Below are 16534 nucleotides of genomic sequence, written 5' to 3' on the forward strand. Positions count from 1 at the left end.
TGCAGCAAGATATTAAAAAAACAGTTTTATTGATTAAAAAACACACTATATCGGATTCATATCGGTATCGGCAAATATCCAAATTTATGATATCGGTATCGGACATTAAAAAAAATGTGGTATCGTGCCATCTCTAGTTTAGTTTTACTCTTCCACTGTGATGTCGTTATGTTCATTTGTGTCAGCTGTTTCGCCATGTATTTCCATTTCCCCTGGTAACCCCATGTGCTTTTAGTCTGTGTGTGTTCATTCATTTCTTGTGTGTCTGTTACTTTACCTTGTCTCCATGTCATGCTTCCAAGATTATGAACTCATGCCAGGTTTCTACGTCTACGTCCATGTTCCAGGTTTTTGTTATGTTTAGCTCATCCAGTTTAGATTATGACAGCCAGACTGTGACACAGTGTTGACGTTTTAAAAGATTACTGAAATGTAAGGCTTATGATATGGGACCACTCATAATTAACTGATTTTTTTTTTTATGTCATCAGATTCCCACCTACAACACCTTCCCATAGGCTTGCAAGTAGAGATGTGCAAAGCAGCCAGTATTTGTATCTGTATTTGTATTTGTTGAGGGGGGAAAAGTATTTGTATTTGAGTAAAATTCAAAAGAGGCTTAAAAATCAGGTTGTTTTGCGTTACACTTCTAATTAACATTATAGTGTAAGTATTTTTTAATTATATCCATTATAGTAATTATGGATATGCAATATTAGTTGATGTTCTTCCATAAATCCAGCAATGAACACATAACAAGGAACGTCATTGAAAAGAAAATAACATACCAGCCATTGCCTCATCCATGGTTAAACCAGCAACTAATAAAATACCATTGTGAACATTACAAACTCCACCACCACCCTACCTTCTTGCAGGACGCTGAACAGACAGCGAAACTGACTTGCAGGGGCAGAACATGGCTGTGATGATGAATTGGTGCTTGTGGAGGGGTTGGCAGACAGTACCAGGAGAGGATGCTTTAAGTGCATGTGATTATGCATAGCAGATGTTGATAGATGTTTGATATATGTTTGATATATCAGACAGTTATTAGACCAGTCTTATCTTAACATGGCCCAGCTTCGTTCTGGTTGTAATTTTGGAATCTAAGATATTTAATGTACCATAATAATTCATTACAATTTATACCTGTTGAGCATTTATTTTGCTTTTTATGTTGTTTGGCTAAATTACCCCCTTACAGACAGACTACCATATCTAGTTTGTTACAAAATTAAATCAAATCCAACACATATAAAAATGAGTATGATGGGCCATGTTTTGGTTTCCTAGAGCAGGAAATGTTCCTGTTAGGCCTTTTTAGGGAAAGAAAAAAATGTACTTCTTCTGGTGTAATTCCTTCTAAGCAACCTTAGCTGCTGGGCAGGGCTCTATACTGATTAGCTCAGAGGCTCAAAAGTAAGTACAAGCAGCACACACGTTTGACTTTTGGTGGGCGATTTGTTGCTACTTGTGTAGTGTATTTTCCAAAAGCAACTAAACCTCAGCTTGGAGAAACTTGGAGAAACCCATAAGACATCCATGGTTAGTTGTATTTTGACATTTTCCAAGTATTTGCTCATAATGTGTGCCAACAGGCATTTTCAGCATTTTTTATTTCTGGATATTTTTAGATATTAATTATTTATTTTTATCAGGATATCAACATCTAAACTCTTTCCTAACTCCCTGACAACTACAGTAGAAAACAGAGGTGTGCGTACTTTCAATGTGAGTTTTCTGGACAACAAAACTGTTTGAAACACCGTAGTTTTTTTCCGCCTTAAGAACAAGCACTTGACATACTCTGCTTTTATGTTCATGATTGCAGGAGAAAATGCCTCCCAAACGATCAAAGAACATGGGGGATATTAGGGACTTTCTTTCCAAGCAACCGGTAAGTAAAAACTAATAATACTGCAATGTTATTGCTTCCCCACTTATATTGTGTATCTATCAGCCAAATTAATTTATCTGTGCTTTTCTCTTTTTTTTTTAACAGAACAGTCCCAGTGGCAGCAGCAGCAGAGCAAGCATGCAGCCAGAAGGACCTAATCCCCCTCAGGTGAGGTCTTATGGCAGTGTGAAAATAGCTGATTGAACAATAAATACGCTTGTATGTTTTTGAAATGTTTAATATATTATGTAATCATGAAATATAAACTTTTACCTTTCTGACACTGTCAATGAAAAATGAAAATGTGTGAGCTTTATAGAGAGTTGAAGTATGATTGATGAGATATGCACATACCAGTGATTTGGTCTGAGGGCCACTTCATGCTTTACATCTCTGCAAGGGTCTGCTTCATATTATCCAAGGCTGTGTGCAACCCACAAATTGTGACAAAGGAAAGTCATACAAGGAGATTCCCCATTTTTCACACTTTTGTAATCAGAATGCTGCATTTTAATACCAAATATTCAAAAAACATAACATAAAGCTCCCTGTTGGTACTTCTACTTATTTTGTTTAGCTTTTTTCTTTGCCCTGTCTGTGTAAATGTTAATGTTCCTGTTCCTAAAAATAAATAAAAATAAAGTTTAAAAAAAAAAAAGCTCCCTGTTGGAACTCAGTCTGGGGGGAGTTATTTTTTTCTCCTTATCTTTCCTCATGTGGTGCATTTTCCATTGTTATACCTTTCTGACCTACAGAGCCCCGCAGGGGACATGGGAGAAAAAAAAATTAAGACGGCTTTTTGCGAGATCTTGCAAAACAAACTCGGGATCTTGCAAAACTTTTGCGAGATCTCGCAAAAGTTGAATTCCAACAATGGCGGCAGCTACTTACTTGTAATATTACTCTTTCTGGGTCACAAAAAAAAATTTTTAAGATATTTTGAGGCGTGAATGTAGCTGTATAAACGTCAAATATCTGCTCGGTTTACAAGACATCACATATTTGCAAAAGTGCTCCGACGTTTTCGGAGATCTGACACCCACCATCTCAAAGCTAACGGTAGGTTGAGACCTACTACAGCCGGGAGGAACACCGCTCTCCCGGCACATCGTGCCTCGACCTCCCGGTCGGCTTCGGCTGGCGGCCTCCGAAGAATGCGGCTATAACTTTTGCGAGATCTCGCAAAAATTTTGCGAGATCCCGAGTTAGTTTTGCGAGATCTCGCAAAAGTTCATCGTAATTTTTTTTCTCCCATGTCCCCTGCGGGGCTCCGTACTGACCTGTCTTCCCCATGTGATGTTTTTGTGTAATGTATGTATGGTCGGAGGGAAAGATAGTGCTGCCATTGCATGCAATAGGTCGGCAGCCTTAACATGAAATTTCCCCTTGTGGGACTAATAAAGGTATCTTATCTTATAAAGGTATTTTTAAATAATCTACATACACATTACAAACTAAATAAACAAAGCAAAACAAAAGACATTATTAGGTTAACATTAAAAAAAAACAGGACTTCAGCCAATATTATTACAAACACTGGAGTTTCACAAGGTTGCATCCTCAGCCCCATCCTCTACACCCTGTGCACATATGACTGTGTCGCCTCCAACAAAGAAAACATCATTTTGAAGTTCGCGCATGACACTGCAGTGATCGGTCGCATCACTGGAGGGGACGGAGCGGCTTGTAGGACAGAGATGAGGACAACAACCTCACCCTCAACACTGACAAGACAAAGGAGATGATAGTGGAAGAAGAGGAGGCCTCACCAGCCGCTGATTATCCGGGGCCTTGAAGTGGAGAGGGTGAGCAGCTTTAGGTACCTGGGCGTCTACATCTCTGAGGACCTCACCTGGACACTGAACACCACACAGCTGATCAAGAAGGCTGAGCACCGGCTTTATTTCCTGAGGAGGCTGACGAAATTTGGTATGTCGGCCAAGATCCTCTGCAGCTTCTACAGCTGCACTGTGGAGAGCACACTGACCAGCTGCATCACTGCATGGTACAGCAGTACCACTGCTATGGAGAGCAAATGCCTGCAGAGAGTGATAACAACTGCGGAGAAGATCACCAGGAGTCCGCTGCCCTCTCTGCAGAGCATCTACAATCACAGAGTCCAGAGGAGAGCTGCCTCCATCCTCAAAGACCCTACACACCCCCAACATAGACTGTTCACACTTCTGCCCTTGGGACGAAGGTTTAGAAGTATGAAATCCAGAACATCCAGACTCAACAACTCCTTCTTCCCCACTGCCATTGAACAGCTGACCTATTTTTGAACAGTAATAATAATTTTTTGCACATCAGGTCATCCTCCATATTAGGCCAGCATATTAAGCTACAGCTCTTTTGCACACATCTCTGTTTCACACTTCAATATTTTGTCTCCTATTCTGTCTTCGTTTATTTATTTGTACTATTTGTAATTTTTCTGTTCTATTTCTATTGTATATATAAATCGGCATCTGAGGGTGGACAGCAAAGAAAGAATTTCATTGCACAGAGAAATGCTTTTTTTTCTTTGGACACATGACAATAAACACTTTGAATCTTGAATAATTTGATATGATTTATATATTTTAATATCTGTTATTTCTACAGGGATTTACGCCAACTCGACCAAAGGACGAAAATGACAGTGATTTCACTGTAAGCATACCATGTTACATTACATGACCAAAATACTGCTCTGCTTCTTTAGCACCACTCTGTTGCTAACCATCTCACTCTAATTTCCTCTAGGTTCAACATTCCCATGAATTTACGGTGAAATTCAATCAAGCTAGTTATGAATACACTGTTCAGTGTAATCAGCTTTGCACAGTGCTGGAAGCCATAAAATCAAATGAGAAATGAAATGAGAAGATTAAGTGTGCAGATGAGAACATTATCATTCAGCTAGGTAAAGAGGATAAGAAGTCAAGCGTTGCAACACATTTCCCTTGTTCTTGTATTGATGATGGTGAGAGTCTGATCATATCATGTAGAGCAGAAAAAGTTGAAGGTAAAGTCCAACATTCCAAAATAGTGCATCCAAAAGAGCACTATTCTATCTTCTTTATAGACACAGTTGGTGGGCTACACACTAAAACAAAGGAACTTTTTTAAAAAATAACAATGTAAAACAGTTCAAGAACCTCTGTGTTTATGGAGAAAAGGGAATAACTGTGGCTGAGGCTCTGAAGAGAGACGGTCGCTTCATTGATGATCTTGGCAACTTTGAGCTGTCCAACAATCAGGATCCCAAACGCCTCACTGTATGCACACAAAAGGTAGAAAAACTACACAAGAAACAATTCAAGATACGCCTTCCAAAAGATAGAAAAGAACACAATGGAAAGCCGCAAGAAAGCCCATCAAACAATTCTCAAAGTAAGTGTGAAAGAAGATCAGGGTCAGAAATCCTCTATTTAGCACAACAGGAGGGAATCCATGTAAAAACCGCAGTGAAAGAAACCAGCAGTGATGTTGATACAAACAAGATTTATGAACTACTGCATGAGCAGTTTCCAGATCTGAAACGATGGATGGAGAGTAGATTCCCTGGTGATTTGTATCAGGAAACAGTGAATCTCAGCAAGGAGAACTTTGGAAAGATCCAGCAGTCCTTCAGTGAAGTTCACAGAGTCAGGAAGCTGCTAGAACTGGGAAAATCAGTTTGCAAAGTCATTGTTAAGGATGTTTCTATGGGAACAGGCTTTGTGCTGTTTGATACTTTTATCCTGACTAGCGCACATTTGTTTAAAGGTTACATTGAAGGAAAGGAGCTGCAGCAGGATGTAGAAGTGCTTGCTGTATTTGACTACGAGAAGTCTGAGCCAGAAACAAATTTGTACTACTTTAGAGCAGAGAATACATTCATTGACTTTGATGCTGAGCTAGATTATGCAGTTCTGGAGCTCAACCCTGAAGGCTCAAAACCAAACCAGCAAACAAGAGCACAGAACATAAAGGTACCACCAGGGCTGCTCAGTGAGTTTGGACCACTGCCTGCCAATGGTAAGGCCTGCATCATTGGACACCCAGTAGGGGGGTGAAAAAAATGAATCCTACATGTATCATTGAGACAGATAAGAGAGGTCAGGCTATTGATGAACATTTACATCAGTACAAAAACCTAGTCATCATCAAAACAATCAGTGATTGGCTCAAAAAGCATGGCATTAATGAAATATTGATAGGTGGAAGTAAAGCAGGAAAAGTAGCGACCTACCACACTTTCATGTATCACGGTGCCTCTGGTTCTCCAGTGTTTGATGGACTTGGCAGAGTTTTTGGTTTGCACGCTGCAGGTTATATCTGTGATTCAGTCAACAGTGATGAGAGCCTCATTGAATATGCCATTCCTCTTCTTACTATATTTGAAAACTTTGTTGGAAATCTGAAGGAAAGTGAAAATGAAGAGCTGTTGAAGAAAGCTGAGAAGGCAGCAAAAAGAAACCCACACCTGAAAGAGATACTCAATGCTGAGGAGCCAATGGAAGTCAGTTAGGTATACAGATTAGGGCAAGTGGCAAACTATTTCTGATTGCAGAGATTCCTGTTTTTCTAATGCATTATTCTTCAAAGAATTGAACACATAAGATGTAACCTGAACCTGTGCCTCTAAGGTGGAAGGAAAACCATCCTTTGAAAATCATGTTTTTTTTACACCTTGTGTTTTAACATTGCTGTGTATGTTTAGTACAATGTAATACAAACCACATGCTGTTAACCTGTTTGTGACATGTTTAGTGTTGTCATTATGACCTGTAATGCTTCTTTGTTTTTAACTTTCCTTCCTGTTGAAAAGGAAATTTGTTTATTGCAAGTCAAGATTCTTTACACTCTATTCTTGAAAACCCACACAGGAAAAGATTTTCTGTCAGACACATTTTGTGAGGTTTGGTGTACATGTCTTTGTGGCAAAACTTCCCAAAGATAAAACCTGTCATAGTGAGTAACACCAATCCGTTTTTCCTGTTATTATTTCAGTTCTGCATAAAATTAAAAAAATAAATGCTAAACTCACCTTCATGTTGGAGTGGTTCAATTTTTTAAAACTGGTGGGAGAAACGTTTTGTTTCATCCAAGTGACTTCTTCAGTCATATATATATACTTCATATATATATATATATATGTATGTATATATATATATATATATATATATATTTTTTTTTTTAAGACACTCCAGCTTGCCCAGCCACGCCCCACAGCTCAAGTATAAAACAGCTGTGCAGACTACACATTGGTGATAGTTTGATCAGAATGCATCTCCGAGTGGCCTGACGGTGGAGAGATAGTCTCCCACTAACAGAACCAAGCTTACACAGTAACCATATGTTCTCTAGCATATTGAGACTATCTCTCCACACCGGGGTACAGAGTTACCCCGTACATATGGAACATGTAAGACACTCCACGAGGAGACAGTGTAACTAAACCCTCGAGAGTGAAGGTGCCAATGAACCACTAACAAATGTACTGATATACACACCACCTTGGTCAGGGCTTTGCCAGACGTGAAGGCCAAGCCGGGGGTTGGAGGCAGCAGTCTGCAGACGCCAGACTGGCCTGAACTGGTAATGCAGGATGCAGGACCGCAAGTAATCGGCCGCTCAAGGTCAGCCTGTGAACCGTGAGGCAAATTGCCAGGGAGCACAGCACACCGAGCTGCCAAGTAGGATACCGTTGGTCGCATAAGTGTACGACAAGCGGGCAATACACCAGATAGAGAATCGGCACTACAGGCTGGAGAAGACTCACTCACCACAGCAAGGTCCGACTGGAGTGTAAGCCGGCGAAGCAAGCAACATGCCAGGGGAACACAGCCTGCAGTAGCAGGTCAAGCTAGGGATGAGACCTGTCCATCCACAGAGCCGAAGCCACCCCGTGCTGTCGACAGACAGGGAGGGGGGCTGGCAGCCTAGCCTGCTGAAGTGGAGGGCTGAGCAAGGCGACGATCTGAAAGTCCACCCCCAGCACCGTCACTACGTGCTGTCCGCAAACAGATGAGCCTCAAGAGTGAACTCGAACGAGACACTTAAAGTCAGTCATAAGCAGTGTTGGGCAAGTTACTTTGAAAAAGTAATTCAATTATAGTTACTAGTTACTTCTTCAAAAAAGTAACGCCGTTAGTAACTGAGTTACAATATTCTAAAAGTAATTAACCCTCTGGGGTCGCTGGACACGCCGGCGCGTCAAAATCACATGACCAATTTAAGACGACACAGCTACAAGATGCAGCACGTCAGAGTCTCCATTTCAACTTGGGTCGAAAGTGCGGACTTCAAACTACATACCAGTTTTTGAATTGTGTCGATGGGCCACGTAAAACCAGAGTTATGATAAAAAATACACGCAATGTTTTTTTCTGAACAAAACAGTGGTGTTTACAGCGGGAAGAACGGTAAAAACGGCGTTTTCTACAGACAGCGCTAGCATACACTCTCCCTTTGCGAGTGAAAAAAGAATAACAAAAAATACCCCTTCCCTATTGGTGTTAGAGTTTACCATGTCAGACAATCAAAAAAATGATATGGCAACATGTGACACTTGGTTGTTTAGGGAGTAGGGGAGGTTCACTACCCACAGCTCGTGGCCATAGGTGAGGGTAGGGACGTAGATCGACCGGTAAATTGAGAGCTTCGCTTTTACACTCAGCTCCCTCTTCACCACGACGGACCGGTGCAGCGTCCGCATCACTGCAGCCGCAGCACCAATCCGTCTGTCGATCTCGGGCTCCCTTCTCCCATCACTCGCGAACAAGACCCCGAGATACTTGAACTCTTCCACTTGGGGCAGAAACTCATCCCCGACCCGGAGTGGGCACTCCACCCTTTTCCGGCTGAGAACCATGGCCTCAGATTTGGAGGTGCTGATCCTCATTCCCGCTGCTTAACACTCAGCTGCGAACCGTTCCAGTGCGAGCTGGAGGCCTTCACTCGATGAAGCCAACAGAACCACATCATCCGCAAAAAGCAGAGATGAGATTCTGAGGCCACCGAAGTGAAAGCCCTCCGCCACTTGGCTGCGCCTAGAAATCCTGTCCATAAAAATTATGAACAGAACCGGTGACAAAGGGCAGCCCTGGCGGAGCCCATCACCCACCGGGAATGAGTCCGACTTATTACAGCAGCACCAATCCGTCTGTCGATCTCCGGCTCCCTTCTCCCATCACTCGCGAACAAGACCCCGAGATACTCGAACTCTTCCACTTGGGGCAGAAACTCATCCCCGACCCGGAGTGGGCACTCCACCCTTTTCCGGCTGAGAACCATGGCCTCAGATTTGGAGGTGCTGATCCTCATTCCCGCTGCTTCACACTCAGCTGCGAACCGTTCCAGTGCGAGCTGGAGGCCTTCACTCGATGAAGCCAACAGAACCACATCATCCGCAAAAAGCAGAGATGAGATTCTGAGGCCACCGAAGTGAAAGCCCTCCGCCACTTGGCTGCGCCTAGAAATCCTGTCCATAAAAATTATGAACAGAACCGGTGACAAAGGGCAGCCCTGGCGGAGCCCATCACCCACCGGGAACGAGTCTGACTTATTACCGGCAATGCGAACCAAACTCTTGCAACGGTTGTATAGGGATCGAATGGCCCGTAGCAATGGGCCAGACACCCCATACTCCCGCAACACCTCCCACAGGACACCCCGAGGGACACGGTCGAATGCCTTCTCCAAGTCCACAAAACACATGTAGACTGGTTGGGCAAACTCCCATGCACCCTCAAGTATCCTCGAGAGGCTAAAGAGCTGGTCCAGTGTTTCGCGACCAGGACGAAAACTGCATTGTTCCTCCTGTATCTGAGGTTCGACTAGCGGACGAACTCTCCTTTGCAGCACCCTGGCATAGACTTTCCCAGCGAGGCTGAGGAGTGTGATTCCCCTGTAATTGGAACACACCCTCCGGTCTCCCTTCTTAAAGATGGGGACCACCACCCCGGTCTGCCAGTCCAGGGATACTGCCCCTGATCTCCACGCAACATTGCAGAGGCGTGTCAACCAGGACAGCCCTACAACGTCCAGAGCCTTCAGGAACTCGGGGCGGACCTCATCAACACCAGGGGCTCTGCCACCAAGGAATTGTTTAAAGTAACTATTGCGTTACTTTAAAAAAAAACAAAAAACGTGTAACCCTCTGGGGTCCAGGGTATAATTGGCCATTTTTTTACTACTCTTGATTTTCCCTCCACATATTACCTTTAAAAATATTTGCTTTGCCTTGTTTAGTTTCATTCTTTTTAGCACAACCTCACGTGCCTGAATATACAGTTATGTTCTCATTTTGTCATACTGTATAACCAGAATTGATCTAAAATCAGACAAAAAACATAAAATCAGAGTAGAAAAAGTTATATTTTTACTGTAACAACCATAAACATGTTTAATGAATCATATTTCATAACTTCAAATGCAAATATTAATTGTCAATTTTAAAATCCTATGCACAAGTTTTGCAAACAACAAAGTTATTTGCATCCATTTACCTCAATTCAATTCAATTTTATTTATATAGCGCCAAATCACAACAAAAGTCGCCTCAAGGCCTATTGTACAGTAGATAGCACAATAATAAATACAGAGAAAACCCCAACAATCATATCATATGACCCCCTATGACCAAGCACTTTGGGGACAGTGGGAAGGAAAAACTCCCTTTTAACAGGAAGAAACCTCCGGCAGAACCAGGCTCAGGGAGGGGCGGCCATCTGCTGCGACCGGTTGGGGTGAAGAAGGAAAACAGGATGAAAGACATGCTGTGGAAGAGAGACAGAGATTAATAACAGATATGATTCGATGCAGAGAGGTCTATTAACACATAGTGAGTGGCTGGAAAGGAAAAACTCAATGTATCATGGGAATCCCCGGCAGCCTATGTCTATTGCAGCATAACTAAGGGAGGATTCAGGGTCACCTGGTCCAGCCCTAACTATATGCTTTAGCAAAAAGGAAAGTTTTAAGCCTAATCTTGAAAGTAGAGATAGTGTCTGTCTCCCGAATCCAAACTGGAAGCTGGTTCCACAGAAGAGGGGCCTGAAAACTGAAGGCTCTCCCTCCCATTCTACTTTTAAATACTCTAGGAACAACAAGTAGGCCTGCAGAGCGAGAGCGAAGTGCTCTAATAGGGTGATATGGTACTACAAGGTCATTAAGATAAGATGGGGCCTGATTATTTAAGACCTGGTATGTGAGGAGCAGGATTTTGAATTCAATTCTGGATTTAACAGGAAGCCAATGAAGGGAAGCCAAAAGAGGAGAAATATGCTCTCTCTTTCTAGTCCCTGTCAGTACTCTTGCTGCAGCATTTTGGATTAGCTGAAGACTTTTCAGGGAGTTTTTAAGGACATCCTGATAATAATGAATTACAGTAGTCCAGCCTGGAAGTAATGAAGGCATCAACTAGTTTTTCAGCACCACTCTGAGACAGGATATTTCTAATTTTAGAGATGTTGCGCAAATGGAAGAAAGCAGTCTTACATATTTGTTTAATATGTGCGTTGAAGGACATGTCCTGGTCAAAAATGACTCCAAGGTTCCTCACAGCATTACTGGAGGCCAAGGTAATGCCATCCAGAGTACGAATCTGGTTAGATACCATATTTCTAAGATTTTCAGGGCCAAGTACAATAACCTCAGTTTTATCTGAATTAAGAAGCAGAAAGTTAGTGGCCATCCAGGTCTTTATGTCTTTAAGACATTCCTGCAGTTTAACTAATTGGTGTGTGTTACCTGGCTTCATGGATAGATAGAGCTGCGTGTCATCTGCATAGCAGTGAAAATTTATGCTATGTCTTCTAATGATGCTGCCTAGGGGAAGCATGTATAATGTAAATAGAATTGGTCCTAGCACTGAACCCTGTGGAACACCATAATTGACCTTAGTGGGTGAAGAGGACTCTCCATTTACTTGAACAAATTGGCGTCTATTAGATAGATATGATACAAACCACTGCAGCACAGTACCTGTAATACCTACAGCATGTTCTAATCGCTCTAATAGGATATTATGGTCAACAGTATCGAACGCAGCACTAAGGTCTAGCAGGACAAGCACAGAGATGAGTCCACTGTCAGAGGCCATAAGAAGATCATTTGTAACCTTCACTAAAGCTGTTTCTGTGCTGTGATGAGCTCTGAAACCTGACTGAAACTCTTCAAATAAGCCATTCCTCTGCAGATGATCTGTTAGCTGTTTGACAACTACTCTTTCAAGGATTTTTCATATGAAAGGAAGGTTGGAGATTGGCCTGTAATTAGCTAAGACAGCTGGGTCTAGAGATGGCTTTTTAAGTAAAGGTTTAACTACAGCCACCTTGAAGGCCTGTGGTACATAGTGTTATGGGTTCGAAATTGGTGGAGAGTACAAAACCAAGACAGTCCAGAAGGTTTGGGTCAAAGCGATCTTTTATTGAAGTACACCCGCGGGAAGACAATCACTGCACACATCAGCAAAGGTCTTCACCAAAATTATACTTCAGGTTGCTTTTATAGCATCCAGGTATTATGACGCCCCGTCTTGCGTTTACAATCACATAATTTGCATGTACAGAACATTTATGTATTTTAAGAATTAACTGCAGACACAGAAGTTCCTCTTTTGGCATCTTCTTCCAAAGAAGGCAATAAACTCAGGCCTCTGTGGTCTCCAGGGGCTGGTCCTCTCCACTCGTCACCTGTTGTCAAGACAGAAGCTCCAGTGCAGCATGTTAACTGAGTGCCTTCAGGCCTCCACTCAAATCTGTTTCTAGGTTATATGTAATATATATGTGTTTTGTAAGCATGTGTGCAATCTTTCTTAAGCTCCCGACTTCCTTACCTATGGATCACCCAGACATAGCGCTGAATGAAGCTTGTGACCTTTAATTACCTGGGAAAGCTTCAACTCTTTTAAGGCCATAGAGCTGCAATATGTGTGTAAAGATATAACAATATAAAAATGGTTATGACTGCACCTGTGAAAGATTAATATGGTGTCAGTATGTTTAAATGTCTCAAGGCCATCTTAAAGCTATAAGCAGTGTGATTAATGCTATGGCAAAGCTATGAAATATATTGTAATAATGAAGCAATTTTCCTTTATCCTCACAATAGCCGATTATTAGAGATAGGTTGATCATATTTAAGATTGAAGAATTAATTAATGGCAGGACTTCTTTGAGCAGTTTTGTAGGAATGGGGTCTAAAAGACACGTTGATGGTTTGGAGGAATTAATTATTGAAGTTAACTCAGAACGATCAATTGGAGAAAAAGAGTCTATCTTAACATCGATCTGTAGATAATATTACATGTGTGGGATGATTATTGGTAATTTTTTCTCTAATGATAAAAATTTTATTTGTGAAGAAGTTCATGAAGTCATTACTAGTTAACGTTAAAGGGATTGTTGGCTCAGTAGAGCTCTGACTTTTTGTCAGCCTGGCTACAGTGCTGAAGAGAAACCTAGGGTTGTTCTTATTTTCTTAAATCAGTGACGAATAGTAAGATGTTCTGGCTTTGCGGAGGGCTTTCTTATAAAGCAGCAAACGATTTTTCCAGGCTAAATGATGATCCTCTAAATTTGTGACACTCCATTTCCTCTCCAGCTTACGAGTTATCTGCTTTAGGCTACGTGTTTGAGAATTATACCATGGAGTCAGGGACTTCGGATTTGAGACCTTAGTTTTCACAGGAGCTACAGTATCCAGAGTCGTACGTAGTGAGGAGGTAAAATTATTAACAAGATAATCAACCTCTGTTGGAGTAGCGTTCAGATAGCTGCTCTGCTCTATGTTGGTACAGGGCATTGAAGATGATAACAGTGGGTGGATTATATTCTTAAACTTAGTTATAGCACTTTCAGAAAGACATCTACTTTGATAAAGTCTACTCTCCATTGCTGTGTAATCAATTATTGTAAATTTAAATGTTATCAGGAAATGATCAGACAGCAGAGGGTTTTCAGGAAACACTGTTAAATGTTCAGTTTCTATGCCACATGTTAAAATAAAATCTAGAGTGTGATTAAAGTGGTGGGTGGGTTCTTTTACATTTTGAGGGAAGCCAATTGAGTCTAATAACAGATTAAATGCAATGTTGAGGCTGTCATTTTTAGCATCTACATGGATGTTAAAATCACCCACAATAATTATTTTATCTGAGCTGAGCACTAAATCAGATAAAAAGTCTGAGAAATCAGAGAGAAACTCTGTGTAAGGCCCAGGTGGACGATAGATGATAACAAGTTAGACTGGTTTCTGAGTTTTACAGCTGGGTTGGACAAGGCTAAGCATCAGGCTTTCAAATGAATTAAAAGTCTGTCTTTGTCTTTCGTTAATTAATAGACTGGTGTGAGAAATTGCTGCCACACCGCCCCCTCGGCCTGTGCTTCGAGATTTCTGGTAGTTAGAATGACTCGGGGGTGTTGATTCATTTAAACTAACATAATCATCCGGCTGCAACCAGGTTTCTGTAAGGCAGAGTAAATCGATTTGTTGATCAATTATTAAGTCATGTACTAACAGAGACTTGGAGGAGAGAGACCTAATATTTAATAATCCACATTTCACTGTTTTACTCTTTGGTTCAGATGTGGATTCTGTATTGTTCTTTCTTTTTGATTTTTTATGTTTAAGTTGTTTGTTGCTGGTTTTTGGTTTGTTTTTTGTCATTTTGGGAGCTGACACAGTCTCAATGGAGATGGGTTTTTGGGGGGGTAGCAGGAGGAGAGAAGCTGCAGAGAGGCGTGTAAGACTGCAACTCTGCTTCCTGGTCCCAACTCTGGATAGTCATATTTTGGGGGATTTAATAAATTGGTCCATATTTCTAGAAATGAGAGCTGCTCCATCCAAAGTGGGATGGATGCCGTCTCTCCTAACAAGACCAGGTTTCCTCCAGAAGGTTTGCCAATTATCTATGAAGCCCACATCGTTTCTGGGACACCACTCAGACAGCCAGCAATTTAAGGAGAACATGCGGCTAAACATGTCACTCCTGGTCTGATTGGGGAGGGGACCAGAGAAAACTACAGAGTCCGACATTATTTTGGCAAAGTTACACACCGATTCAATATTGATTTTAGTGACCTCCGATTGGCGTAACCGGGTGTCATTACTGCCGACGTGAATTATGATCTTACTGTATTTACGTTTACCCTTAGCCAGCAGTTTTAAATTTCCTTCAATGTCGCCTGCTCTGGCCCCTGGAAGACAATTGACTATGGTTGCCGGTGTCTCTAGCTTCACATGTCTGAGAACCGAATCACCAATTACCAGAGTTTGACCCCCGGCGGGTGTGTCGCCGAGTGGGGAAAAACGGTTAGACACATGAAAAGGTTGGTGGTGTACCTGGGGCTTCTGTTTAAGACTATGCTTCCTCCTCACCATCACCCAACCACCCTCTTTCCCCAGCTGCTTGGGGTCTGCCGGGGAACAGCTAGCGGGGCCTACGCTATCTTCGGCTGCACCAGCTGCAGGGGCCTGGCTAGCTACGGGTGAATGAAGGGTGCGAAGCCGAGTCTCCAATTCAGTAATCCTGGCCTCCAGAGCTGCAAATATGCTACATTTGTTACAGGTATCATTACTGCTAAAGGAGGCCGAGGAGTAACTAAACATCTGACACAATGAGCAGGAAAGTGCAGGAGGGACAGGTGAAGTAGCCATGGTGCTAACGAGTCGGCTACGAGCTAAGCTAAGCTAGCGCAGGGCTCGCAAAATTTCAAAATCCCTGGTAGCCCTTCGGGCAGGCACTCGTCAGTTTTTGGTAGCCCAAAATAAATTTAAGTAGCCCGAATTAAAAAAAAAAAGGACAATTTTTTGATTGATGTTTTGTTTCCTTTACAATATTATACTTTAATGTATAATATTGTAAAGGAAACAAGACATCAGTCTAAAAATATTTAAAACACAAATTACAACAACAAATTACAATCATCAACTCAAATACTTGGTTCTAATTGAACAGAAATTTCTATGAACTTGCAAGAACTGTGTAGAACATGAATCAGTCTCTGTCAGATCCTGAATTTGAAATTTCCACTGAAATCACGCGTAAGAGGCAAGTGGAACCAAGATCTAGGACATTTGCTTTTTAAAGTTTGCAAAGACTGCTAAATTTTGCCAATGGTAGTTCACTCTTTGCAACATAGCACGCTGTTCTAAACAGCTTTTTCAGAACTTCTTGTTATGCTTGGTTTATTTTTAGTATGTTTTTTGCAATTGGTGTTTGTTCTGGGAAAGATACTGCAGACTAAGCAAATAATGCATTTCTTGCATTTCTCATGGGTTCTGATGGGGTCTTTCTTAAAATTACTGGTCCCAGTAACAAAGGCGCTTGTCGACTCAGAAATCGAGGGAAACTCACAACACACCTGGCAGAACATTATGTTATTTAGCTGGTCATATTCCAGCCACATAAATTCTTTTGTCCATGAAACCAAAAAAGCTGCGCTTTCCTTTTGCCTCATAGTCTGATTTGTCATAACTTTTCCGTTTTGTGGTAGGCTTTTCTTTGGCTGCCCCTTCTTCACCCTGACCTGTCTTGTTTGACTCTGCAGAACTAAAATACCTGCGTAAATCCATCTGCTTTTACACACGTACTTACATAACGGTCAGCAATTCTCTGCGCAATCTACCTCTATCACATGTTTAAGCTTGCTGCAGGAGATT

General features: G+C 41.8%; 1 protein-coding gene and 1 pseudogene across 1 annotated transcript; one reads left to right on the top strand and one right to left on the bottom strand.

The window, feature by feature from the left end:
• Positions 1–1840: 1840 nt before the first annotated feature.
• Positions 1841–6395, top strand: LOC134623817 (serine protease FAM111A-like; annotated as a pseudogene).
• Positions 6396–14656: 8261 nt separating this feature from the next.
• LOC134623819 (uncharacterized) lies at positions 14657–15559 on the bottom strand. The gene has a single exon (XM_063468832.2). The coding sequence runs from the start codon at positions 15527–15529 to the stop codon at positions 14657–14659; it is 873 nt and encodes a 290-aa protein (XP_063324902.2). The 5' UTR covers positions 15530–15559.
• Between the last annotated feature and the right edge of the window lie 975 nt (positions 15560–16534).

The sequence above is a fragment of the Pelmatolapia mariae genome, linkage group LG3_W (genome assembly GCF_036321145.2).
Source record: "Pelmatolapia mariae isolate MD_Pm_ZW linkage group LG3_W, Pm_UMD_F_2, whole genome shotgun sequence".
NCBI classification, from domain to species: Eukaryota; Metazoa; Chordata; class Actinopteri; order Cichliformes; family Cichlidae; genus Pelmatolapia; species Pelmatolapia mariae.